This window comes from Phacochoerus africanus, chromosome 2 (genome assembly GCF_016906955.1).
Source record: "Phacochoerus africanus isolate WHEZ1 chromosome 2, ROS_Pafr_v1, whole genome shotgun sequence".
Lineage (NCBI taxonomy): Eukaryota > Metazoa > Chordata > Mammalia > Artiodactyla > Suidae > Phacochoerus > Phacochoerus africanus.
The window spans coordinates 128,933,123-128,959,201 of record NC_062545.1 but is presented as its reverse complement, the minus strand read 5'-3'; the positions used below and the strand labels follow the sequence as shown (position 1 = coordinate 128,959,201).

Below are 26,079 nucleotides of genomic sequence, written 5' to 3'. Positions count from 1 at the left end.
TAAGACTTCTTAAACAGCAACTGGCTTCTACCAGAGTAAGCATTCCAAAAGATGCAGGTAGAAGCTGCAAGGCTTGTTATAGCCTAGCTTTGGGTGACTTCAGTCCTGTTCTACTGGTCAAAAATGAATCATAGGGCTAGCCCAGATTCAAGGGAGAAGATTATATAAGGACTTGGATACTATTCATTCAAGGACAATCTTTGGAGATTTCGATAGTTCCAATGAGCAACTAATATCTTACCTACTAATACCTAGATTTTATAGTTTGAAGTATATACAATTTGGAGGACTTTCTTAAAGAATGGAGGGACCTATGCAATTAGGGGCCCTAAAGCTACACTTTTATTAGCTTCATAGTTAATCAGTTTCTGAACCCCCTGCCCAAATCAGTGATAGTAAGGGAGTAAATATGGCTTGGGAAGCCATGTACTCTTGTACATTACGACAATTTGCAGAAAAGGAGAAATCATTGTGAGCTTTTCCCACGGCTCACCACAAGTGTCCAGTGCTCAGTTCCGTATAATGTGATGATTTGAATGATTAGAGTCCAGGTCTCCTGACTCCCAAGAGTGAATTTTCAAATACACTATATTACATAGTATTTTAAAATTTATATATATAAAAAAACCAAATGTAGTAGAATTGGAAGGATACACTTTTTTTTTTTTTTTTAAACTTACTATTTAAACCCTTTTTTCTCTGGCTACTTTTTTTTTCCCCTGCTTTTCTTTTTCAGCTGCATTCACAGCATATGGAAATTCCTAGGCCAGGGATCAGTTCCAAGCTGCAGCTGTGACCTACACATGTCACAGCTGCAGTAATGCCAGATCCTTAACCCACTGCCCCAGGCCAAGGATTGAAACAGCACCTCCACAGAGAGAAACGGGATCCCTAACCCACTGTTCCACAGCAGGAACTCTTTCCCTGGCTACTTTTTTTTTTGTCTTTTTGTCTTTTTGCATTTTCTAGGGCTGTACCCGCAGTATATGAAGGTTCCCAGGCTAGGGGTCCAATCGGAGCTGTAGCTGCCAGCCTACACCAGAGCCACAGCACCTCGGGATCCGAGCCGCGTCTGCAACCTACACCACAGCTCACGGCAACGCCGGATCCTTAACCCACTGAGCAAGGCCAGGGATCGAACCTGCAACCTCATGGTTCCTAGTAGGATTTATTAACCACTGAGCCACGACAGGAACTCCCCTGGCTACTTGTAAGTGCTGAAATCCTTCAAGGTTTCTTCTCATTCTATCCTATCTTCATATGGCCTCTACTCTCACATGATTCCATCTACCACTATCATCAGATAACTCCTAATCCACTGTCTGTAGCTCAGAGCTCTCCAGTTCCAAATGTATACTAGACATTTCTACTTGAATGTCTCATAGTAATGTCAGGATCCATGTGGCTAAAACTCATCCTCATTCCTTATTATGATGAGAAACACCAGTCATTTTCAGAAACATTTATGGAGCATTTACTACATGTGAGGCACTGGGAATACAGCAGCAAAGAACACAGACAAAATCCCTGTGCTCCAAACAGATATTAAATAAGTAAACAAGATCACTGGAGATTGTGATAAATCTATGACAAAAACAGTGATGAGCTAGAGTAATTGGGTGAGGCCCCTTGCTGGACAGAGATCAGAGAAGTGCTTTCTGCAAAGGTAACATTTGAACTTTGGGTTTAAGGAGGAAGGAAAGCCATGTAAAGAGGTATGGAAAGAGCACTGTAATACACACATGATATATAAAATAGATAACCAACAAGGACCTACTATAGAGCACAGGGAATTCCACTCAATATACTGTAATAACCTACATGTGAAAAGAATCTGAAAAAGAGTATATATATGTATCACTGAATCACTTTGCTGTATACCTGAAACTAAGATAAATTCAAATATACTCTGGTAAAATTTCTTAAAAAAGAAAGGAAGAAAGCAAGAGCACTGTAGGTAGAAAGAACAGCAAATACAAAGTCCAAAAATAGGGAAAGGCTTAAGCAGCCTCAGAGGGCCAGCAGCAATGATATTAATGAGAAAGAATGGCATAAGAGGGTTGATGGGAGGCAGGATTTCAACTGGGAGGAAGGGGTGTGATGATCTGATTTGCATTTTTTTTTTTCTTTTTAGGGCTTCACGCTCAGCCTCAGCGTATGGAGGTTCCCAGGCTAGGGGTTGAATTGGAGCTGCAGCTGCTGGTCTACGCCACAGCCACAGCCACGCCAGATCAGAGCCTCATCTGCAACCTATACCACAGCTCACTCTGGATCCTTGACCCACTGAGCAAGGCCAGGGATCAACCTGCATCCACATGGATACTAGTCAGATTCTTTCCTACTGAGCCACAGCAGGTATTCCTGATTTACATTTTTTAAATAAACTGCCTGGTGTGTAGTGAACGGATTGTGGAGGGGGAAGAGTAAAAGAAAAAAAAACAACTGGAAGGTTGTTATAGTAGAAGAGTCTATAGAAAGCTTGGATTAAGGTGGAAGCAAGACACAGGGGGGTAATTATATGAATTCAAGATTAATACTGGAAGTAAATTGCAGACCTTGGTGATGGTTTGAATTTAAGGGGTAGATGGGAAAAGAGAGCAAGGATAGCTGCCAGGTGTTACCTCCACTCACTCAGTGTCGTCCAAAGGCATGATCCTCTACTGCTCCCTTCCCCTCCTCTTCCATATCCAGTCAGTCACTATACTGGGATTATTCATAGAAACAGAACCAATAGGATGTGCACGTAAAGGAAGAAAGATTTATTTTAAGAAATTGGCTCACGTAATTGTGGGAGTTGGCAAGTCTGAAATCTGCAGGGCAGGTCAGCGGGCTGGAGACCCATAGAAGAGCTGATGCTGCAGAGTCCACGGGCAGTCAAGAGGCAGAATTTCTTTTTCCTCAGTGTTTCTCTTAATGTCTTCAATTGACTGGATGAGATCCATCCACGTTACAGAGTGTAATTTGCTTTATTCAAAGTCTGCTGATTTAAAGGTTAATCACAAACAAAAAATATATTCACGGCAACAACTAGACTACTGTTTAACCCAAAACAGTACCATGGCCTACCCCAACTGACACAAAATTAATCACCAGTCACTAAATTCTGTTGATTCTGACTTTTAATTATTTCTCACATTGATTCCTTCATCTCTGTTGCCATTGCCTTACTTTAGGGTTGTATTCTCACTTCATAAAATATTTACTAATGTATTAGATACTGTGCCAAATGCTGGAGATAAAACTTTGAATAAAAACAGATTGTGCCCCAGGTACCTTACATTCTTCCTAGCCTTTCCTTGCCACCAGTCTTGTCTCCTTCCAATCCCTCTTTATAAAGGGATTAAAGCCTCTCATACTTCACAGTCATCCGCAGATTTTTTTTTTTTTTCCTTTTAGTGCCAGACCTGTGGCATATGGAAGTTCCCAGGCTAGGGGTCCAATCGTAGATACAGTTGCTGGCCTATGCCACAGCCACAGCCACACCAGGTCAGAGCAGCAACTTCGACCTAAATCAAAGTTTGCAGCGACAGCAGATCCTTAACCCACTGAGCGGGGCCAGGGATCCAACTGGCAACCTCATGGGTACTAGTCAGGTTCTTAACCCACTGGACCACAAAGGGAACTCCCCATCCTCAGATCTTCTTAAAAGGCAGATTCTGATTCTGGGCTGGGGTCTAAGAGTCTACATTTCTAACAAACTCCCAAGTGTTGCTGATCAGGAAAAAACTTTGAGTAACTGGGCTGCAGAATATCTTTTGGAAGACCATCTTTATAAAATGTGGTCTATTTGTAGACTCACTGAAAAAGATACATAAGAAATGGGGAACACTGGTTGCCACCAGAAAGAACATAATGGCTGATCATCCTATATGCCCATTTGAATGAATGTTGTACCAAGTACGTATGTTACATATTCAAAACTAAGAAATTAAGAAAACAACAAAAACAAAAATATGTTTAACAGCTCACCTCTTAAAATCCTGAAGTGGAGCTCAGTGGCCCAAGCTAGGTGCAGCTTAGCTCATCTTAAACCCTTTATTATTATAAATTTACCTTTTCAGATTATCTCTGATTGCGCCATTCAGTCAGAACAGGGACCATAAGCATAAAAGGCACTGAACACATTTCTCTTGGTCTTTAAAACTCTATTGGCCTCACTTACCCTCAGGTAGCCTTTCAAATATCCTACCTCTCTTCTCTGCAGTTAATGTTATCCTTTTACACTAAACCTCACAATGCGTTTTTGTTGCATTCATCTCACTGTGTCGAAATTTGTTTATATGTCTATACTTGAGTGAGCGAGGACAAGGCTAGAGCTTACGCTTAGCGCAGATCGAGTTCCGAAATTATTCTGCGAAAAGAATGAATAATGTATTGACTTCAGGGGGCTCACAGGAAGGAAAAATTCTTGAACATGGGGACTCCCATCTCTTCGTGACTACCTGGAGGCAAACGTGCCAGGAGCTGACTGAACACCCTGACTGGGAAGACTGCCAGGAGCTTGGCCCTCTCTATTCGCTTCTTCCTGGCCGCCCCATGCACCACCGGCTTCCAGAGGGATCCCGCCTCGTTCCGCGAGCGACCGCACCCTCCTGGGGTCGGAGAGCCAGGCCACTGCCGCCACAGGCGGGCTCGGCGTTCAGAGCCCACTTCTGAGTGCCGCGTGGAGAGGCTGCGGGTTTCCTTGGGATCAGCCAGAGGCCAAGGGTGGCGATCCATGTGAACAGAAGGAGGGCGCACCCGACCGGTCCGGGCGGGTATGGGTTATGGGAGGGATGGCAAGGGCAGGAGAGAGCCAAGCACCGGGAAAGGGACTGCCCTGCTAACTTCGCCGCACTTACATTTTTCTCCCCGCGGCGTAGGGTGGCGGCCTCCTAGCCTCTTCCTCTCTCCCCACCCCACTAGTAGACAGGACCACCCTGCTGGGTGCGTGGGGTACTGGACGCTCCGCCTCGCCCACCGCGTTCCACGCCCCCTTCCGGCCCGCGAGAGCCTCGCCGCCGCCGCCGCCAGAGGGGGAGGAGCCTGGGCCCCGGCGTTAAGTCAGCCACAGTCCCAGCCTGCCCCGCGCCGGCAAACGAGAGCAGATCCAGTGACTCACCTCCGCCGGGCTAACTCCTCGCTCGCTGTCGCCTCACACACGCTCACACCCGGCGCGAGATGGCGGCGGCGGCGGCAGCAGCGGCGGGGGACTCCGACTCTTGGGGTGAGGAGAAGTTCCGGGGGCAGGCCGGGGCTGGCGCCAGCCCCACGCCCAAGCAAGCTTTAACACAGCTCGCTCTCTTCCGTAGACGCAGACACGTTCTCCGTGGATGATCCAGTGCGGAAGGTGGGGGGCGGCGGCACCGCCGGCGGGGACCGCTGGGAAGGCGAGGACGAGGACGAGGACGTCAAGGTGGGTGCGGGTCGGGGCTCCGGGCAGCGCGGGAGCGAGCTGGCGCCGTCGCGGGCCGGGGTGCTCGCCGAGGGGCGGTCGGTCGGACGGCCTCTGGGCCCAGAGGCGCCGCCCCGGCCTGCGGGTTGTGGGTCTAGGCGCAAGCGTAGGGCCTGGTGGTGCCCTCTTCCCCTCGCTCGCCGGCCCTAGGGGCCGGAGGCCGATAGCGTGGTCTCTCGGATTTCCTTGGCGAGGACGCCAGCCCCATCCCTTTGAAGGACCGCACTCCGGCCTGGATCCCACTCGGCAACTGGCGACGGGAGGTGACAGCAGAGGCTGGACCGGCCCACGTGCAAACTTCGCGGTCTGGAGCTGCTCTTCAGTGGTGAGACTGGGAAGTTGAGGATGGAGCCTCTGGCTTATCCCATATGGAAAGTCTTGCACCCCATTGCTTTTTCGAGCTCAGGTTTCCCCAGGCCAGTAACTCATTTACATCCCAAGCTTCATTTGAAGAGTTTGTTCGAGCTGTTAGAGGAGTGAAATATTATGATTTAATTTCAGCCACCTTTCCCCCCCCCCCCCCACGCAAATGAAAGAATTTTTAGCTTCCTTTCTCCCACCCTATGGTAAAAGGGTGAACTGAGTATTGAGATAGCTAGCAGTTAGTGGTCAGAAACCTGGGTAGTCCACACAGCGACCTGAAAAATGGAGAGGTTTACAGAGTGAGTTTTTAATAACCTACACACGAAAGCGTAAGGAAATAATGAAGATTTGAAGGTTGGAGAAGACGAGGAAGACAGTGATTTTTTGTGTTTTTCCTATGCCTTATAGATTTGAACCCAACTTACTCTCGCTGTTTATGAAAACTCCTGGGGGCTCATCATAAGACTTCAGATGACATTATGACTACTGCGTTTTGTTTTTGTTTTTGTTTTCAAGTATCTACAGAGTCTCAAGGGTGGAATGTTAAGACTTATTAACTAAGTTCTCAAATATTTCATTTTTGTGAAAATCAAGTTTTGTATGATTTGGAAATTTTTTTATGGTTTTGATTCATTTGGTGAATGTTTACCCTTCAGCTCACTTTGACAACCCTACAAATCCTTCTGCTTGTGTTGAAAAAAATTTAAGCTAGATAATCACTATGAGCTTCATATTAATATTGCTTTTTTTAGATTGTACCCTTTTCTCCTGAATCTGATGAGGTGGATGTTCAAGTCATTGAATTGCCTGAGGTTCAAGTATGATTTGAGTTTTGCAGACCTTGGGATTAATAAATGAGCAATAGTATTGTGAAGATACTTAGATGCTTCATTTACATGTTGTGTAGACATGAGAATGGATTGTGTTATCAGCCTCATTGCAAGATACTAGTTACCTCCCTACGTGGTGGCTAATTTTCTGTCTTGAACCTTTAGTTCAGATTTATCCTTTTACTTTTTCTGTGCATAGTGGTTGTAGGAGTTAAGACATCTGTTAAGAAAATTAGGAATGAGTGAGAAGAAACAACTAGAGAAATCAGGAAAGAATTACCAAAATACGAAGTTTGAATAAAGTAGTCTGGATTAATATCATGAGGTAGCGTGCCTGAAGTTATTTGATATAAATGCCATCAATCCTGATAAATACAGTTCTAACCACTTGAAATTAATTTTGGACATTTTTAATTGGTAAGGGACCATAAAGATCATCTTGTCCAGTCATTTTCAAGTGCGGAATTTCTTTCTTTTACACAAATAGCGCACTTCTTTTACAGAAACTTTGATGTAGATCTTGGAATAGAAAGCTGAACTTTTTCGTTTTATTTCCATGTTGAAATATTGGTTTATTTCTGTTTAGTTTCTCCAAAGATTTCTAAGATAAGGTATCCATGGAGTAGTTTGATTCCTGGAATTTGGAATCAGACAGACCAGAATCTATGCTGTGGTCTTGACATTTTCTATAAAGAATTTTTTAATTTTTTAAGTTTCCCAGTCTTCACAGAAGCTACCTCTGGAGATTATTTTGCATTTTCTATTTTTTGGGGGGTTTTGTTTTTGTTTTTTGCTTTTTTTAGGGCTGCACCTGCTGCATATGGAGGTTCCCAGACCTTTGTTCCCAGACTAGGGTTCTAATCAGAGCTGTAGCTGCGGGCCTACACCACCACAGCCACAGCAACACCAGATCCCAGCCAAGTCTTCGACCTACACCACAGCTTATAGCAATGCCAGACTCTTAACCCACTGAGTGAGGCCAGGGATTGAACCCACAACCTCATGGTTCCTAGTCAGGTTCCTTTCCACTGTGCCACTATGGGAACTCCTTTTGCATTTTAAATGAGATAATGTGTCAAGCATTAAGCATAGTTACCTGGCACTTGGTAGGCGTTCAATAAATGTTAATTCCGTCTCACTTTAGGATGTAGTCTTAATTTTTCTGGTTAATGGAAAATTTGTTAAGGCTGTTTAGATCTAGTAGCTGAGGGTTATTTTTGTGCCACAGTTTGTGGTTTATTAAAAGCTTGAAGGAGTAAGTTCTCTCCACAATGGCTGTTTACTGTGAATTTGTTTTGAATGGAATGACCGTGGTTATCAAGCAAGTTTTTGCATGCTCAGAGGTTACTAATCTAGAGTTGAAATTTGTCACCTTCAATGTTAGTGAGTACAGGTTTTCCCTGCTACCCCCCAAAATAGAGCATTGCTATGAAACCTTTCCTAAGCTGAAAGAAGCAGTTAACCTTAGGACACATCTTGCTAACAGATGCACAAAATAAATCAAGATAAAGCACAAATGCTTACAGATATAGTGCAAAGCTGTGTATGGTACCTTGATGCTGAGATACTGGGTAGCTTGGGAAAGGAGCTTAGCAATGCAAGACTTGGTGCTTGGGATGCACGCTGCCTCTCTAATGGCTCCTGGCAAAACAAATGCCGAATACTGTTTTCACTTGTCACAAAAGCGAAAATCCTCTTTGGATTTCTTTCATCTAGTGAACACAGGTGCCAATGTAGGTATTCATAAAAGCGTTCTGAAGTGGTGTAAAGTGAACTTTCAAAAAGAGGGGTAGGAGTTCCATGGCTCAGAGGGTTGAGGATCTGTTATTGTCACTACAGCAGCTTGAGTTGTTGTGTGGCATGGGTTTGATCCCTGGCCCAGGAACTTCCACATGTTGTGGGTGCAGCCAAAAAAGGATAGCTATAATACCAAATTTCTGAATTCTCATGTTTTAGCACTTAATCCTTTTGTAAGGGGATGCAAGCAAAGTTTAGTTTCCAGCAGGTAAAATACTCCTAGTTCTTAAATAATATTGTATGTGAATTTTTTAAAAAGTCTTCAAAAGTAAAGTATGTAGAAACAGTTAAGTTCTTCAGTTTATGTCAGCATCCAGTGTTTATTTAAGAGTATAGGTTTAATGTCGTTTGTAATGAAACGACAATGAAATGAAAGGAAAACTGAGGTCTGTGTTAGAGTAACTTGTTCCAGTAGTTTACTGTCTTTAAGTTGACATAGCATTTTGATGCCCTTGACTTTGCAAGGAGCTGTCTGAAAGTGACAGAGTGGATTTGGGTGAAACTATAGAATTGTTAATATTCATGAGGGAAAGCCCAAGCTTCTTCGCATTTAAGGTGAGAATTAGGGAGTTCCTGTTGTGGCGCAGTGGTTAACGAATCTGACTAGGAACCATGAGGTTGCAGGTTTGATTCCTGGCCTTGCTCAGTGGGTTAAGGATCCAGCGTTGCCTTGAGCTGTGGTGTAGGTTGCAGACCCGGCTTGGATCCCTTGTTGCTGTGGCTGTGGCGTAGGCCTGTGGCTGCAGCTCCAATTAAACCCCTAGCCTGGGAACCTTCATATGCCTTGGGAGCAGCCCTAGAAAAGTCAAAAAGACAAAGAAAAAAAAAAAAGTGAGAACTAGGGAGCGTACTTTCCTGTCAAATTATTTTCCCTTTCTTATTATCCTCCTGATGTTATGCAGAGGCAGTGGGGAGAATTGTTTGCTTGGCATGTATCTCTGGATTCTTTCCGCGTTGCTGGAATGATGTGTAGACTGTTACGAAGGCAGTGAGTATCCATCCATTGGTGCAAGCAGGAACAAAACAACTTTTACTCCATTTTACTAGTTTCCCGTCATTTCAGTAAAACAGATTCGAAGCTACATTTATTCAGAATGTGTAGAGTTTGTTTTTTGAATTTTTTCTTTTTTGCTGCCCCTGTGGCATGCAGAAGTTCCTGGGAAGATCCTAAAGAACTGACTTAATAGAAAACTGCCTGCCTTATCCTACCCATTGAACTGCCTGTTAGACTTCAATCCTGTTTAATAGTTTAAATATACTAGAGTAAGGACATTTTTCAAGCTTTGGAAACAGCACTTCTGAAGTAAGGGATCTGCATGTCAGAGAAATGGGAGATTGTTGGGAAATTCTCAGAAGGTGGGCATTTTGCTAGGAAATGGTATCTGCAAGTATGTGTGTGTGACTTCTTATGAGAAATAAGTACAAAGAAAAATTTAGTAAACCCATGACCAATCTTATTTCTTCTATATCCCCAGTTACTGCTCTCCTCTCCCAACCAGATTATTTTGAAGAAAGTACTAACTATATCATTTTAATACCCTAACAGGTTTTATAAACTAGGAAGTTTTTAGTTAGGAAGCATGTCTGTTACTGAAAAATACTTACCTCATTTAATTGTCATGCTGTACCATTGAAAATAAAATACGCCACTTGTTTAGTGTTCATTGTCTTATTCTTGACTTAGCTTAACCAAGAATTTGAATGATAACAGTTCTGAATATGAGAGAAGTTGGCATCAAGATGGAATTCAGCTGAATGCTAAGCCATAATAGGATGTTGAAAACTTAATGAATTGAATTAAATGAAGTAGAATTTATTGAGGCAGGTACCATGGCTTCTAGAGACCAGCATAGTTCTGAGGTGATGGAAAAATATTTGGGCTTCTTTTAAAAAGTAGACTTTGCTGGTAGGTCTGCCTATGGCAGGAGCTCACTAGAGTTCTGAAGTCTATCAGAGTAGGTTGATACAGCTTACAGAAAACCAGTAAAAGACTTTTCCTGCAAGAGATTATGCTTTATCTAAGCCAAACTACTTAAAAGAGGAAAAGAAGGGAGGAGTATATTTCAGTTAATGGGTTATTGCTATGGGACAGAAGAATTTTACTGCTCATTTGAAGCTACTTCTATTTGACGATCTATAAATATATCTTGCTTAAGTTGGAAAGCATTTTCAGCCCTAAATGTGTTCTCTCATTGCATGTGACATTGTGTAGTTGTACATTGTAAAAATGACAGACGAACCAAATACTGGCTGCATTATTAGAAATAAAAAGAAAGGATTTAAAAAATTTGTTTTGTTTCAGTTCTTATTCATATTCGATTGGGAAGCAGGCTTTAAACTTGAAAAGCAGCCATCCCTTTCAGAAAAAAACAGCTCAAATGATGCTGGGTGTGTATCTATAGAACAAGAGTATAGATAAGTGGGTAGTTTATAAATAGTCTCTCTTCTAAGGAAACTAGGCATTTTAGGAGAGTAACCTGGTTGATACTTTGAGAGATAAATTGGATATTATTTTTACAGGATTTATTGGCTACCAAAAATAATTGAGTGAAGAATTTAATTGGATATTGATAGGTAATCTCTTGAACCAAACAGCCATTTAGGGCTTACTAAATTATAGATTTACTCCCTATTTCAAGAGTTAATTTTAGGTGTTTCTCTAGGAACCTTGCATTTTATCTGAATTGATTGTTAGCATTTACAAAATTGTGATGTTTATGGAAAATTGGGCAGATTTAGATATCCTACTTTTTATATACTTTTATAACTGAAGAAGTAAAAACTAAGTTCCTGGGAAAGCTACCTGGCCTTCTGCATCTGAGATTACATCTATTGGAAGTATGGTCAGTCATTTTTGGCTGACATCACCATGCTCCCTTCTTTAGGGACTTGTCCCTAAAGTGGGAGTAACTTCAGGGCAAGACTTGTTTCAAGCACTGTAAGGTAAGGGTGACAGGCAAAGGCTGCTTTTTTTTTTTTTTTCTCTCTCTCTCTCTCTCTCTCCATTTTTAAATGTTTTATTGAAGTATAGTCAATTTATTATATTATGATAAGGCAAGGCTTGCTTTTCATGGTCCTTTTATGAGCTGGAGGAGCAGATGTCATGGTTGTTTCCAGGACTAATTGATAGGAACCACTTGTTTTGCCACTAAAATTGATTGTATAGTGGAATTCTGGCTAACCTCCTCATGTTTGCACTGATGGGACGGTTTAAAAACTGTCTGGAATAAGGTTTATGCTTTGATAGGGAAACCAGGGACGGGATAGAGGTGGGACATGAAGTTGGCGTGAATAAGATACTGAAGGAGTAGTGATATGGGTGGGGCAGTGTTTTATGTAGAGGGAGCTGAGGAACATCAGCATCAAACCGTACTGCTACCCTTTGTGTCTGTTTCTCTGTGATAGAGTTATTGAGATGGAACTGCTTATTTTCTTTTTTCTTTTCTTTTTTTTGTCTTTTTGCCATTTTTCTTGGGCCGCTCCCATGGCATATGGAGGATCACAGTCTAGGAGTCCAATCGGAGCTGTAGTCGCCAGCCTACGCCAGAGCCAAAGCAACTCAGGATCCAAACCACAGCTCATTGCAACGCCAGATCCTTAACCCACTGAACAAGGGCAGAGATCGAACCCAAAACCTCATGGCTCCTAGTCGGATTCATTAACCACTGAGCCACGACGGGAACTCTTCATTTTCAATTATACTTCTCCCTTCTTGTCCTCCTACTACCAGAGGCTGCTAGACTTGTTTCTTAAAATTAGTAGAAGTCAGAGTACCCGTCATGGCTCGGCAGTAGCAAGCCCAACGAGTATCCATGAGGACATGGGTTTGACCCCTGGCTTTGCTCAGTTGGTTAAGGATCCGGCATTGCTGTGAGCTGTGGCGTAGGTCACAAACACAGCTCAGATCTGATGTTGCTATGGCTGTGGTGTAGGCCAGTAGCTGCAGCTCCGATTCAATCCCTAGCCTGGGAACCTACATATGCTGCACGTTCAGCCCTAAAAAGACAGACACACAAAAAAAAAATTAGTTAAAATCCATCACAGATCATTTTGAGATGAATAACGGACATAGTTGTACTGGGTATATTTTAGTTAGTATGTGCCATAACTCCTCTCTTTGATGAGATTTCCTGTAATTCCAGGGGAGCTCATTATAGAGCTAATTGAAAGAACAGATTTTGGTATGGAGGGACCTAGTTCCCAGGTATTTATTTTATACTTGAGGACTCAGGTACGAAGTCACTTTAGGAGTTCCCATCGTGGCTCAGTGGTTAACGAATCCGACTTAGGAACCATGAGGTTGTGGGTTTGATCCCTGGCCCTTACTCAGTGGGTTAAGGATCCTGCATTGCCCTGAGCTGTGGTGTAGGTTACAAACTCAGAACAGATCTGGCATTGCTGTGGCTCTGGCCAGAGGCTACATCTCCGGGTTAGACCCTTAGCCTGGGAACCTCCATATGCCATGGAAGCGGCCCTAGAAAAGGCGAAAAAAAAAAAAGAAGAAGAAGAAAAAGTCACTTTAAAGGAATTTGGGCCTGTTCACAACACATTCCTTTGTTATTTTTCACTGAAATCATGGGATAGTATCCTTCTATGTAAAATGGGGATATAACACCACCTTATAGGACTTTTGTGAAGATTAACTCTATTACTCTATGTAAAGTCCTTTGCAGTGCTTGGTGCAAAGTAAGCACTCAGTAAATGCTATCTATTATGATTATTAGTATCATCACTATTATTAGTAGGGAGTTATAAATAAACATCCCCTGGAAGTAAGCACATGGTCCTTCTATCTGAAGCACCACATAAACAGCATATCACTCACAGACCCAGCTTCCCTATGTTCTGTGAAGATTAAAACGACAACCAAAAACTCCTGATAGTTAACTTTTATTTTTAGCTCTCTGGTTCCTTTTGTACTATGGCGTATTGATACAAGCACTTAAGCAAGCCAGCAGGGCAATATAAACATTTACTCTCTAATTTCTAACTCCAATATCTTAGATGTTCCATGACTATCTGGTTTGCTTTCAGTCTCTTAACTATGAACTTGGGTTAAGTTGCAAAGGTAAGGTTATTATAAAAAAATACTTTTGTACAAAGTCCTTCCCACTGCTTGTAGACCCCATGGCAGACTTAATCAGGTTTTTTTTTTTTTGTCTTTTTTGTTGTTGTTGTTGTTGTTGCTATTTCTTGGGCCGCTCCCGCGGCATATGGAGGTTCCCAGGCTAGGGGTTGAATCGGAGCTGTAGCCACCGGCCTACGCCAGAGCCACAGCAACTCGGGATCCGAGCCGCGTCTGCAACCTACACCACAGCTCACGGCAACGCCGGATCGTTACCCCACTGAGCAAGGGCAGGGACCGAACCCGCAACCTCATGGTTCCTAGTCGGATTCTTTAACCACTGCGCCACGATGGGAACTCCTTAATCAGTTTTTTTTAATTATTATTTCTTTGGATTTACAGATTTTATTAAGAGTCAAGACTTGGCTAGTTTATATACTTAGACTTTCAGATTTATGACCTGTCTTGTTATAAAACCAGAAGCTTGGCATCATAATTCTGGCATATTACTCAGCCTCTCCCTCTTCCAGTAGCGTCAGGGCCTCCTGCACTACATTTGCCATCCTGTGGCTTGGCTTCAAATGGCAAGTCATAGTGTGCCTGATGGTTGCTGAGGTAGTGGTGTCAGGCTACCTATAGATTAAAGCCCTATTTAAACACAGGGCTGTGTCTTTATTAAACCTTCTAAATTCTGAGAAGCCTTTAGGAGATTGCTTGATAATTGGTTTATATTTAGCTCGGTGACTGTGTTAAGTACAGAAAAGACAGAGTGTAGATCTACCTCAAAGTGCCCCACCCAAGTTGGGGAGTGAGTTTGATGAAGCTGTTGATCAGTTCTTAACTCTTTTAAAAATTTTATTTTATTTTTTGCTTTTTAGGACCATACCTACAGCATATGGACGTTCCCAGGCTAGGGGTCAAATATAAGCCGCAGCTGCCAGCCTGTACCACAGCCACAGCAAGGTGGGATCTAAGCTACATCTGCAACTTATAGCACAGCTCATGGCAACACTGGATCCTTAATCCACTGAGCAAGGCCAGGGATCAAACCCACATCCTCATAGATACTAGTCAGGTTCATAACCTGCTGAGCCACAGAGGGAACTCTAGCTCAACTCTTTCAAAACTGCCTTTAAATTTTTGTAAAGATTTAATTCATTAACAAGGGTTGTGTTGTATAGAAGAATATTGTTTGAAATAATCAAGCTATGGGCTAGAATAGTGGGTGCTTTTACATTTAGGAAAGGAAGAAGTATAAAATAAAGCCTTCTCAATTTTTCATTTAAAACAACTGAATTATTCAAGGGCTATTAGTTTTGGCTTGGTTGTCTCATGTTTTAATTGTTAATGAAGAAGCTATTTTGTGGCATTAGACAAGGCAGTGTAAAAGTTAATATGAAAAAGCAAACATGCAAGAATGGCCAATAAAACACTAAAAAACTTGAAAACCTACAAAGGAACATTATCCCCAGCTTACATAAAAACATACTATAATGGGAAAGAAATCCGAAAAAGAATGAATATATACATATGTATAACTGAATCACTTTGCTGTACACCTGAAACTAACAACATTGTAAAGTAACTGTATATCCCAATTTTTTTTTTAAAAAAAGAACACTTGTTGATCAAGAAATTGTAGATATTAATCATTTCTACTTTCATTGCCTTTTTTTTTTTTTTTTAATTTTTATGGTTGCTCTTGGGGCATATGGAAGTTCCCTGGCCAGGGATTGAATCTGAGTCACAGCTGCAACCTATGCAGCATCTGAGCTTCTGCAGTCATGTTCTTAACCGACTGTGCCATAGCGGGAACTCTTGTTGCTTCTTTTCTTAAAACTGTTCTTTGCATCTTGTGATGGCAGTCCCATTTAGCTAGAAGAAACTATGTTCTCACATACCGATTTTATCATTAAAATTCTTTCTAGCTATCTAGAAAAATATATAAAGCCTCTACTTAAAACATTATAGGACTGGTATGTGAAAAGACAATAGACCAGTGGAATAGAGTAGAAAGCAAAAATAGACCAAGTAGTGTATGGTAAATCATGGGGCAAAGATGGGCCTTTTTAAATTGAGGTATAATTGATGTGCAGTATTGTAAGTTTCAGGTGCACAACATAGTGATTCACAATTTTTAAAGATTATATTCCATTATAGTCCGTTTATAGGTGTTGTTTTGTTTTGTTTTGTTTTTGTCTTTTTGCCATTTCTTGGGCCACTCCTGTAGCGTATGGAGGTTCCCAGGCTAGGGGTCGAATTGGAGCTGTAGCTGCCGGCCTATGCCAGAGCCACAGCAATGCGGGATCCCAGCCGAGTCTTCGACCTATGTCACAGCTCACGGCAGCACCAGATCCTTAACCCACTGAGCAAGGGCAGGGACCGAACCCACAACTTCATGGTTCCTAGTTGGATTCGTTAACCACTGCATCACAATGGGAACTCCTATAATTATTATAAAATATGAGAAAAGTAGAATTTTTTTTGTCTTTTAGGGCCACACCCGCCCTAAAAATATGGAGGTTCCCATGCTAGGGGTTGAATCAGAGCTGTAGCTGTTGGCCTACGCCATAGCCACAGCAACTTGGGATCCGAGCCACATCTGTGACTTACACCACAGCTCACGGCAACACCAAATCCTTAACCCACTGAAAGAAGCCAGGAATCGAACCCTCATCCTCTTGAATGTTTGTCATGTTTATTACTGCTGAGCCACAACAGGAACTCCCGAAAAATACTTTGATTTAAGAAAGGACTTTCTTTTTTTTTTTTTAATAAACTTTTTTTTTATTTTTTATTTTTTGTCTTTTTTGCTATTTCTTGGGCCGCTCCCACGGCATATGGAGGTTCTCCGGCTAGGGGTCCAATCCGAGCTGTAGCCACCGGCCTACGCCACAGCCACAGCAACGTGGAATCCGAGCCGCGTCTGCGACCTACACCACAGCTCACGGCAATGCCGGATCGTTACCCCACTGAGCAAGGGCAGGGACCGAACCCGCAACCTCATGGTTCCTAGTCGGATTCGTTAACCACTGCGCCACGACGGGAACTCCAGAAAGGACTTTCTAACTGACTTGAACTCCAGGGGCAATAAAAGAAAAAAATGGATAAATTTTCCTGCGTAAATGTGGTGGGGTGCGTAACACTTCATGGGGAAGCACTAAAGGCATTTCCATTAAGAGAAGAACAAGGCAGTGATGCTCATTTTATCTGCCACTGTTCATTCACACTGTACTAGAGGTTTCACCAGTGCAATTAGATGAAAGAAATCAATTGTATAGGCACAGGAATTGGCAAAGAAAGCAAGCTATCTCTTGTTTGTAGATGATTTGGTAGTATACCTTGCAAACCCTAGAAAATGAATGTTGGAACTAACTTGAGTGATAAAAGAATTCAGCAAGGTAGCAGGATATAGAACTAACATACAAAAACCAGTTAGAGGACATAAAAACAAAAAGAAAAAAAAACCTATATTACAATGGCAACAGAGAAGATGAAATACTCAGGGACAAACCTAAAGAGAAATGTGCAGAACCTGTAAGAGAGAAACCTTAAAACACTCCTTGAAAGATACAAAAGTAGGCTTGAACAAATGTAAAAAGCTAAATAATAACCAGTTAGAGGACATAAAAAGAAAAAATATGCTAAAATAATGACCAGCTAGAGGACATTAAAAAAAAAAAACCTATATACAATGGCAACAGAGAAGATGAAATACTCAGGGATAAATCTAAAGAGAAATGCACAGAACCTATAAGAGAGCAACCTTAAAAACATTCCTTGAAAGATAAAAAAAGTAGGCTTGAACAAATGTAAAGATAGCGCTTTTCTGGGCTAGGGCAGTTCAACATTAAAAGATGTCAATTCTCCCAAAATAATTTGTAAATTTAATGCAGCTCTCCCCCAAATACCAAGAAGCTTATTTCTATGGAGGTAGGCTGATAATAAAGATCACATGGAAAAGTAAACATGCAAGAATTATTAATGGAAGTCCTTTTTCTTTAGGATAACTGGGATGATGATGATGATGATGAAAAAAAAGAGGAAGCAGAAGTAAAACCAGGTAAGTCACTAGGGTTCCTCCATTTTTGGTTTTATATCTTACTGAATATCTGATACTTAAGACAAATGACAAAATGCCTGCAAAATTAGAAAATTTGGTATTTTTAGAAACCAACATCCTTCCACTCCTATTTCCTTCTCTCCTCCCTGCATCTCTTCTCTCTTTTTAAAACATAATGCAATTAGACCTCTGCCCCTTTTCTGTTAGAGGAGAAAATAGAGGATGTGGAAAATATTCAAGATAACTGATTGAAACATGTCTTTACTTTCAGAAGTAAAAATTTCAGAAAAGAAAAAAATAGCAGAGAAGATAAAAGAGAAAGAACGGCAACAGAAGAAAAGGCAAGAAGAAATTAAAAAGAGGGTAAATAATTTTTTTTTTTTTCCTGTCTTTATTTTAGGGCCGCATCAGAGGCATGTGGAGGTTCCTAGGCTAGGGGTTGAATTGGAATTACAGCTTCTGGCCTACACCACAGCCATGGCAACACCAGATCCGAGCCGCATCTGCAACCTGCACCACAGCTCACGGCAACGCCGGATCCTTAACCCACTGAGCGAGGCCAAGGATAGAACCTGTGTCCTCATGGATACTACTAAGATTTGCTTCCGCTGAATCACGACGGGAACTCCCTATTCATTTTCTAACATCAGTAGTGGTACAGTATCTTAACAGGAGGCAAACATTACCTAATCATTTGAAGAACTTTGTAAAGACTGTAAATGGACACCATTGGATAAGGTGATCCCAAAGCAAACTGAATTTGTGGTTTTTACAAAAACCAAACCCAGAAGCTCTATAAATTAGAATGCCTTTTAAGTTTTCAGACATTTGAGAATGGTTATGATTGTGTTGTGACTGTAGCCAGTGATTTTTGTTAGGGCCTGCACTTCTAGCTGCAATTAGTCTTTTATTTGCAGTGTACATATTGAGTGAAATACACAAGTGTCCATTTCTCTGTCATGTACTATATAAATGTTTTTGTTCTTGATTATTTGGAGCAAGATCAGGAATTTTATGTTAATTTACTTTTTGAATAAAAAACATTTACATGATTCAAAAATCAAAACAATGAAGTTCCCACTGTGGCATAGTAGGTTAAAGATCTGCATTGCTGCAGCTGTGGCTTGGATTTGATCCCTTGACCAAGAACTTCCATATGCTATGATTGTGCCCCCAGCCCACCAAAACATCTAAACAGTGTTAAGAAGCACTCCCATCTCGTCACTCATTTGTCCTATTCCTCCCTCTCTCCCATAAGTAAATACTGGTTTCTTCCTTCGTTTTTTCCTTTCTTTCTTCTTTCTTTTCTCTTTTTTTGTTTTTTTTAGGGCCGCACTCACAGCATATGGAGGTTCCTGGGTTAGGGGTCAAATTGGAGCTACAGCCACCAGCCTACACCACAGCCACAGCAACGCCAGATCCGAACCGCATCTGCAACCTACACCACAGCTCAAGGCAACGGCAGATCTGTAACCCACTGATCGAGGCCAGGGATCGAACCTGCAGCCTCATCGTTCCTAGTTGGATTCGTTTCCACTGCGCCACAATGGGAACTCTGATACTGGCTTCTTATGTCTTCCAGGTGACTTTGTCTTTGGATACAACATTATAGTTGTATTCCCCCCCTTTCTTAGTTTTCACCTTGCTTTATTTATCATGGAGATCTTTCCATAGATCATAGAGAGCTTTATTTTTTTTGAGTTTTCATTTAAAAATTTCAAGAGAATATATAAAGAGTTCCCCTATGGCTCAGTGGGTTAAGGATCCAGTATTGTGACTGCTGTGGCATGGGTTTGTTCCCTGGCACAGGAACTTCTGCATGCCGTGGGTGCATTTTGCTACACTTGCTTCATCTGTTTTTGCTTTCTTTCTTTCTTTTCTAAAATATAATCAAGTAAATAAACATTATGCTTTTCATCTTTAAATACTTGGTTTGCATCTCTGAAAAGGCAAGAATATGTCTCACATGTTCACATTCCTAATGTAATGAACAGTACTTTTTAAACATCAACCGATACAGTTTATACAAATTTCTTTAATTGTCCCCAAATGTCTTTAAATATGGTTTATTTAGTCAGGGACCTTGCATTGTACTTCATTGTTAATGTATCCTAAATCTCCTAGAGTGTCTCTTTTTCTCTCTTTAAAATGACTGGTGGCTCAGTGGGTTAAAGATCTGACCTTGTCACTGCTGTGGCTTGTGTTGCTGCTGTGGCATGGGCTCAGTCCCTCACCTGGGAACTTCTGCATGCCATGGGCTTGGTTGAAAAATAAAAAATTAAATCAATTAAAGAAATAAGCATATAAGAGTATTTTTAAGATTTGATGCATATTACTAGAAAGGTATAGAAAGGTGGTTTCCATATACAGCCTTAGCCAGAGTATATGAGGGTGCCATTTTCACCTTACCTACAGTCTCAGTTCCCTAGTTTAAAATAATTATAAAGTAAACCCAGTTTTCACATCTCAACTCTTATCAAATTATTACCTGTGTTACCTCTTACGAAGGACAGTTTAACCTCTCTGTGCCTCAAATTTCTTTCCTTTAAAATTGGGGTAAGAATATCTAAAATGTTTAGAAGAATGCCTCAAATACAGTAAATACTTATAAGTGTCTTTTATTATTTACATGTTTAGGTAAAAAATTCATGTAGTACGGAAGTGTACTGGGTCCGTTATAGTCCTAGCCCTTCTAAAACTTCATTTCTGTCTCATTTTAGTTAGAAGAGCCTGAAGAACCTAAAGTGCTAACTCCAGAAGAACAACTAGCAGATAAACTACGGCTAAAGAAACTACAGGAAGAGTCAGACCTCGAATTAGCAAAAGAAACTTTTGGTAAGTGGAGGTGTGATAGGAGTGCAGTATTGTAATTCCAGGTGAATACTGCGGAAGTCTTACTAGTTATGAAAATTCGGGGTAGTTTTTTTGTTTATTTGCTTTTTGCTCTTTAGGACTGTACCTATAGCTTATGAAGGTTCCCAGGCTAGGGGTAATCAGTGCTGCAGCTTCCAGTCTACACCACACCCATAGGAGCATGAGATCCAACCCATATCTGTGACCTACACCATAGCTCACGGCAACACTGGATCCTTAACCCACAGATCAAGGCCAGGGATCGAACCTGCATCTTCATTGATACTAGTCGGGTTCATTACCGTTGAGCCACAATGAAAACTCCAGAAAATATCTTATTTGAAGAAACACGATACTAGCTTATTTAGATATTAGAAAGCAGTTTTTAATCTTGTTTATATTTTGAGATTTCATTATTTAAGGTAGAGTGAGATACATGTTCAGAATTTTGAATAATTATATTGAGTATCATATAAAAGATTATTAAGATAAAAAGTCGTTAAAGAAGTTCCCTTGTGGCATAGCGGATTAAGGATCTGGCATTGTCACTGTAGTGGCTCAGGTTTGATCCCTGGCCTGGGAGCTTCCACATACTGCGGGTGTGGCCAAAAGTCTTTAAACCCAAATAAAGTGTACTGCTGCTTTAAATGTATTTATCAGCTTTATGAAATTTATCAGCTTTTGTGAAGAGTTTTGTAGCTGTGAGACTTACACACTGAACTGACTGTAGATAATGTTCAGGATTCTGTAAATACACAAGTTCAGAGTGTTCCAGGGGGTGATTTACGTGGTATAGAAGGTAAAGTAAGAAACATGGCCAGAGAAATAGTTAAAAGCTCTCGCTTCATTTAACAGTTGTTGTCTCTACTGATAAGAGTATTTTTCAGAATAGACTATCATGTTGAAATAGTTGAATAACTTTGAGTTGAAACCTGGAGCCAAGAATGATCTAGTTATCTTGATTCCCCCTCCCCCTTCTTTAAGATGGATCAGGCAGGCTGACTCTAGTGATCATTCTCCTTTCTATTGGAAATGTGACTTTATCTCTCAGTGGGTCTCTAACAATATCAAGAGTTGCCATGGATGCTCTTGTGCACTGGCATGTGCTTGGCATGTTTTTTAGTACACTGCTACAGAGGGCACTTGGCTATTATCCTGTCTTCATAGAATGGCAAAAGCCACCCATGTGTTTATTAAAGAGAAGGGCTTATGTGGTAGCTGTAAATTCTAAGATGGGACACCAATTATAGATTAAAAGGGAAAAACATGTATTCACACAGTGATCATTTTGTTAATAGGAATTTAGTGTTGTGTTTCTCACACTAAAATACTGAATTAATGGTACGTTAACAACTAATTTACTTGACTATTGAGGCATATACAGAAGCATAATGTCTCATAGCCTAGAATCCTTTTAGGTCAGATTCATTTTTCTATTGGGATTTAACACATGGTTTACTCCTGCTTAGCTTCTGATACTAGTGAGCTGGATACTTTCACTGGAACTATCTTTCCTTGCTCTGCTTTTTTCTTTTTCTTGCCACTTTTCTGTGGTATTCTTAGACAAATACCCTTATGTGCCAGGGACTCCTTCGGCAGTCCGGTGAAGCCTGTGGGCCCCTTCTTAATATAATGTTTTTTACTTTTTTTTTGGCTGCACCTGTGGCATGCAGAAGTTCCAAGGCCAGGAATTCAACTCTTGCCACAGCAGCAACCTGAGCCACAGCAGTGACAACCCTGGGTCCTTAATTCACTAGGTCACCAGGGAACTCCAATATAGTGTTTTAAATGTGTAAAACACTCAGGGTTTTATTACTTAGAAAGGAAATTTGTTGTATTGAAATAGGTATCAAAATATTGAAATAACTTGTGATGCAATAATTATGTACAAACCACTTGAATCCTGTCCAAGCAATTCAGTGGACTCAGCTTAAGAACCTCTGCTCTTAGGAGTTCCTATCATAGCCCAGTGGAAACGAATCCTACTAGGAACCATGAAGTTGCAGGTTTGATCCCTGGCCTTGCTCAGTGGATTAAGGATCCAGCGTTGCCATGAGCTGTGGTGTAGGTTGCAGATGCGGCTCGGATCCTGTGTTGCTGTGGCTCTGGCGTAGGCCGGCGGCTACAGCTCCAATTTGATATGGGAACCTCCATATGCCGTGGGTGTGGCCCTAGAAAAGACAAAAAAAATAATATTACTTTTTTTTTTTGTCTTTTTGCCATTTCTTGGGCCGCTCCTGTGGCACGTGGAGGTTCCCAAGCCACAGCCACAGCAACTCGGGATCCGAGCTGCATCTGCAACCTACACCACAGCTCATGGCAACGCTGGATCCTTAATCCACTGAGCGAGGCCAGGGATCGAACCTTATGGTTTCTAGTCGGATTTGTTAACTAGCCATGCCGGGAACTCTGAATCTCTGCTTTAGAATGAAATACCAAGGTCACTCAGTTATCTAATTGGTCTCTAAACTTAAAAAAATATTTGATGTTTTCAGTGTTACCTTTCTTCTACAGGTGTTAATAATACAATTTATGGAATAGATGCCATGAACCCATCTTCAAGAGATGACTTCACAGAGTTTGGAAAGTTGCTAAAAGATAAAATTACACAATATGAAAAGTCACTATATTATGCCAGTTTTTTGGAAGCCTTAGTTCGAGATGTGTGTATTTCATGTAAGTAACTCTAACCTCTGGCCTCTGTGGATGGATTTTACTAAGGGCACATTATTCTCAGGAGGATGGAGATTGACTTTGTGGGGAAGGGAAGCTGTAATATACTTAAGGATTTGCTTTTTAGCAGTTAGCTTGGGAATGTTGTTCTGCAAAGATACCTTGAGTGGATTTTTGTCTTTGGAGGATGCCTTCTAAATCCTTTTACAGCAGCTTCTCAGAGACATCGGTGCTTGTTGGCACAACAGCTAATAAAACACTAGCTGCTTCTTTTATCTAATTACATATTGAAGGGGGCTGGGAGAGTGTCTTTGGGGGAAAATCATAAAGAATTTTAGATCTGAATGAGACCACAGTGTGTGTCTGTTCATTTTATAAATGAGGAAGCCCATGCTCAACAGAGGTGGCAGTATTCTCTGGGTCCTTGAACTTGGTTTCCTGCCCTGAGAAGAGTCATACATTTCAGGGGCAGGGATATGGGAGTGACAGCCAGGGTGGATATAGCACTAAGGTGGAAGGGATTGGCTTTGCTAGTATTTGCTGTTTTTAAGATTGATAAAAAGAAATTCTACCCAATTTTAAATTGGGTTTTCTTTGGGAAATTATTACTAATGTGGGGTTCTGAATTTGATCAGTGCTGTATTTGATAGGATCCTTAACCTGCTGAGCCACAAGGGGAACTCCAGTTTTCCCTGTTTTTGAAGGTGCTCTCTAATCAAAACTGAACACTTTTTTTTGGTAGCTAAAAATTCATGTCTGTTTCCAGCTAAGATAGAAGGATATGTTATCCACTAAACAGGCTTTTTCATGGTAGGGCACTTAGATTTCTGAGATTTCCTGTGCTGGAAAATGGAGGCAGCCACAGGATGAGAGTTATCATCTCTAGGTTTAAGAATTATCATTCCATGTTCATTCAGACACTCCTCACTGAGCATCAGGAATGTGTTATTTCTGTAACTCACGGTTTTCTTAGCGTCTTTAGAATGGAAAAAAAGAAAAGGGAGCACTGTGAGCTATGAAGACACTTGCACTGTCTCCCTGGTTGAGCAGAGGTGTCTTGGTGGTTACAGGTCATTATAAACTTTTGTTGCTGAGTTTGCCATTTTACTTTAAAGAGTTCTGATTTGTGAGCCTAGCCATAAACTGAGTGATTCTCTATCATGTTAAACAGGAGAAATAATAGCCTTTTCAAAGTTACTGAAGTTAATGATGGACAAATTGGTATCTTACAACACTGTGGAAGAATATATATTTTGCTTGTACTTACTCTCCAAAATTAAATTAAAATTAATTTTGGTATGCTTTTTTTTTTTTAGTGGAAATTGATGACTTGAAAAAGATTACCAATTCATTGACTGTACTCTGCAGTGAAAAACAGAAACAAGAAAAGGTAAGAGCAAGCTGTGTGGGAAATGTGTATTTAATTAGGACTGAGGTATAGACATAATATTCTTAACAAGTGTAATAGGAGCCTGACAAGTCAAGCAGTTCACCAGTGCCCTTTATATTAGAAGAGGACCAAGAATGTGAGTGGCATTACCATCCTTTTGTTTACAGACATGTCCATCTTTTTCTGAATTAATAAATTACCCTGGATTAGGTCTGGGATCTCCCCTAGAGAACTAGGTTTTTCTGGGACCAGAAGCCTTGGTATATTGATATAAGATGCCTGTAGTAGATAAAGTCTCATGAATTAACTCTCTTCTATCTTCAGCAAAGCAAAGCCAAAAAGAAGAAGAAAGGTGTGGTTCCTGGAGGGGGATTAAAGGCCACCATGAAAGATGATCTCGCAGATTATGGTGGTTATGATGGAGGATATGTACAAGACTATGAAGACTTCATGTGACATTTTATCTTCTCCTGGTGTCTTCTTTCTGTTGCCCACAATCCCTTCAACATGTAGCACAACTTCCTTTCCTTTCAGTTCTGCCAAATGCTACAATCAGAAGTGCAGTATCTTTTGTGCTGTTTATTTAACTCCTTGACACTTAGGTGCTAATGTGCAAATGAGGGAACTTGGATCTTGCTGCCAAGGGGTTAAAATTGGGAACCTTCGTTGCTACTAAATCATAGTTTAAAAAAAAAAAAAAAAAAACCTAATAATGTTGTCATTGTTGCTATCTGATTCCATAGCAGCAGTCACTAAATTGGAAACAAAGGTTGCAACATGACAAAAAATTGTGTAGTATTTACCAGCACCATTCAGTAATACAGCCTTAACCATACCTCCTTGAACTACTTCATAACTTGTCAAGAAAAGCAGTCTGCAGCAAGGGCATGTGGTATGCACCTAGTATTAAAATTGCTTTGTCTTAAAATTGAGCGTGAGGATATTAAAAATACATTGTGAAGAAGACTTCTTAATCTCTGAAGATACGGCGACTGAAAAGCACTAGTTTGATACTTAAAAATTAAAAGACCAAAACCCTCCAACTTTGAAGCTGAAGAAGGTAAACCTCTCCATTACTGCATTACAAATTGTGGAATCTCTTGAATGCATAGACTGTCTAGTTTCTATTTATCAGACTATTTATCCATCTACCAATGGAGTGCTTCAGATGGGGGAGGGGAACTCTACCTGTTTTATCTGCCTGATTTAAGTGTCTGAGAAACCTTCTGTTCTCCTAGGCTGCAGTGGACAACTTTAACAGGGTTTTGGCATTTCCTTTCCTTTATAAAACATGCTCAGCAAACTGCACCAGTTAATTACAGTTTGGTAAATTGTTATGTTAACAATTATGACATCTGCAATGTTTTATAAAGCAACTAATTTAATAAAGTTACTATTGTAAGGACTTAAATTTTGTGTTACCTCCCAAGAGATACCTTTGGAGAGTATAGAACAAAGCTCTTGGGACTAGAGTTCTCAATATACTTACAGAGATTAGTAAGTACTTGATGAGTAGATGTAGCTTTAAAACAAAAATAATTTGCCAGGTCTTTAGTAGTGTCACTCTAGAGCAACAAAGGTATAGAGCTGCTGTCCTCTTATTTATTTGGG

General features: G+C 41.0%; 1 protein-coding gene and 1 long non-coding RNA gene across 2 annotated transcripts; both read left to right on the top strand.

Moving 5' to 3' along the window:
• Positions 1-5,043: 5,043 nt before the first annotated feature.
• On the top strand, positions 5,044-25,873 carry EIF3J (eukaryotic translation initiation factor 3 subunit J). Its single transcript, XM_047766481.1, has 8 exons — positions 5,044-5,206; positions 5,292-5,395; positions 17,495-17,552; positions 17,824-17,915; positions 20,273-20,387; positions 22,920-23,081; positions 24,395-24,468; positions 24,793-25,873. The coding sequence occupies exons 1-8, from the start codon at positions 5,161-5,163 to the stop codon at positions 24,922-24,924; spliced, it is 783 nt and encodes a 260-aa protein (XP_047622437.1). The 5' UTR covers positions 5,044-5,160; the 3' UTR covers positions 24,925-25,873.
• LOC125119473 (uncharacterized) lies at positions 5,402-6,948 on the top strand. The gene is made up of 2 exons (XR_007133106.1): positions 5,402-5,759; positions 6,206-6,948. It is a non-coding gene; the product is annotated as an uncharacterized LOC125119473 (long non-coding RNA).
• Positions 25,874-26,079: the final 206 nt, after the last annotated feature.

Excerpts from the sequence above, each read along its gene's own strand:
- EIF3J (XM_047766481.1), top strand. The coding sequence starts at position 5,161 with ATGGCGGCGGCGGCGGCAGCAGCGGCGGGGGACTCCGACTCTTGGG. Across the intron at positions 5,396-17,494 it reads ACGAGGACGAGGACGTCAAG|GATAACTGGGATGATGATGA; the intron begins GTGGGTGCGGGT and ends CTTTTTCTTTAG. Across the intron at positions 17,553-17,823 it reads GGAAGCAGAAGTAAAACCAG|AAGTAAAAATTTCAGAAAAG; the intron begins GTAAGTCACTAG and ends CTTTACTTTCAG.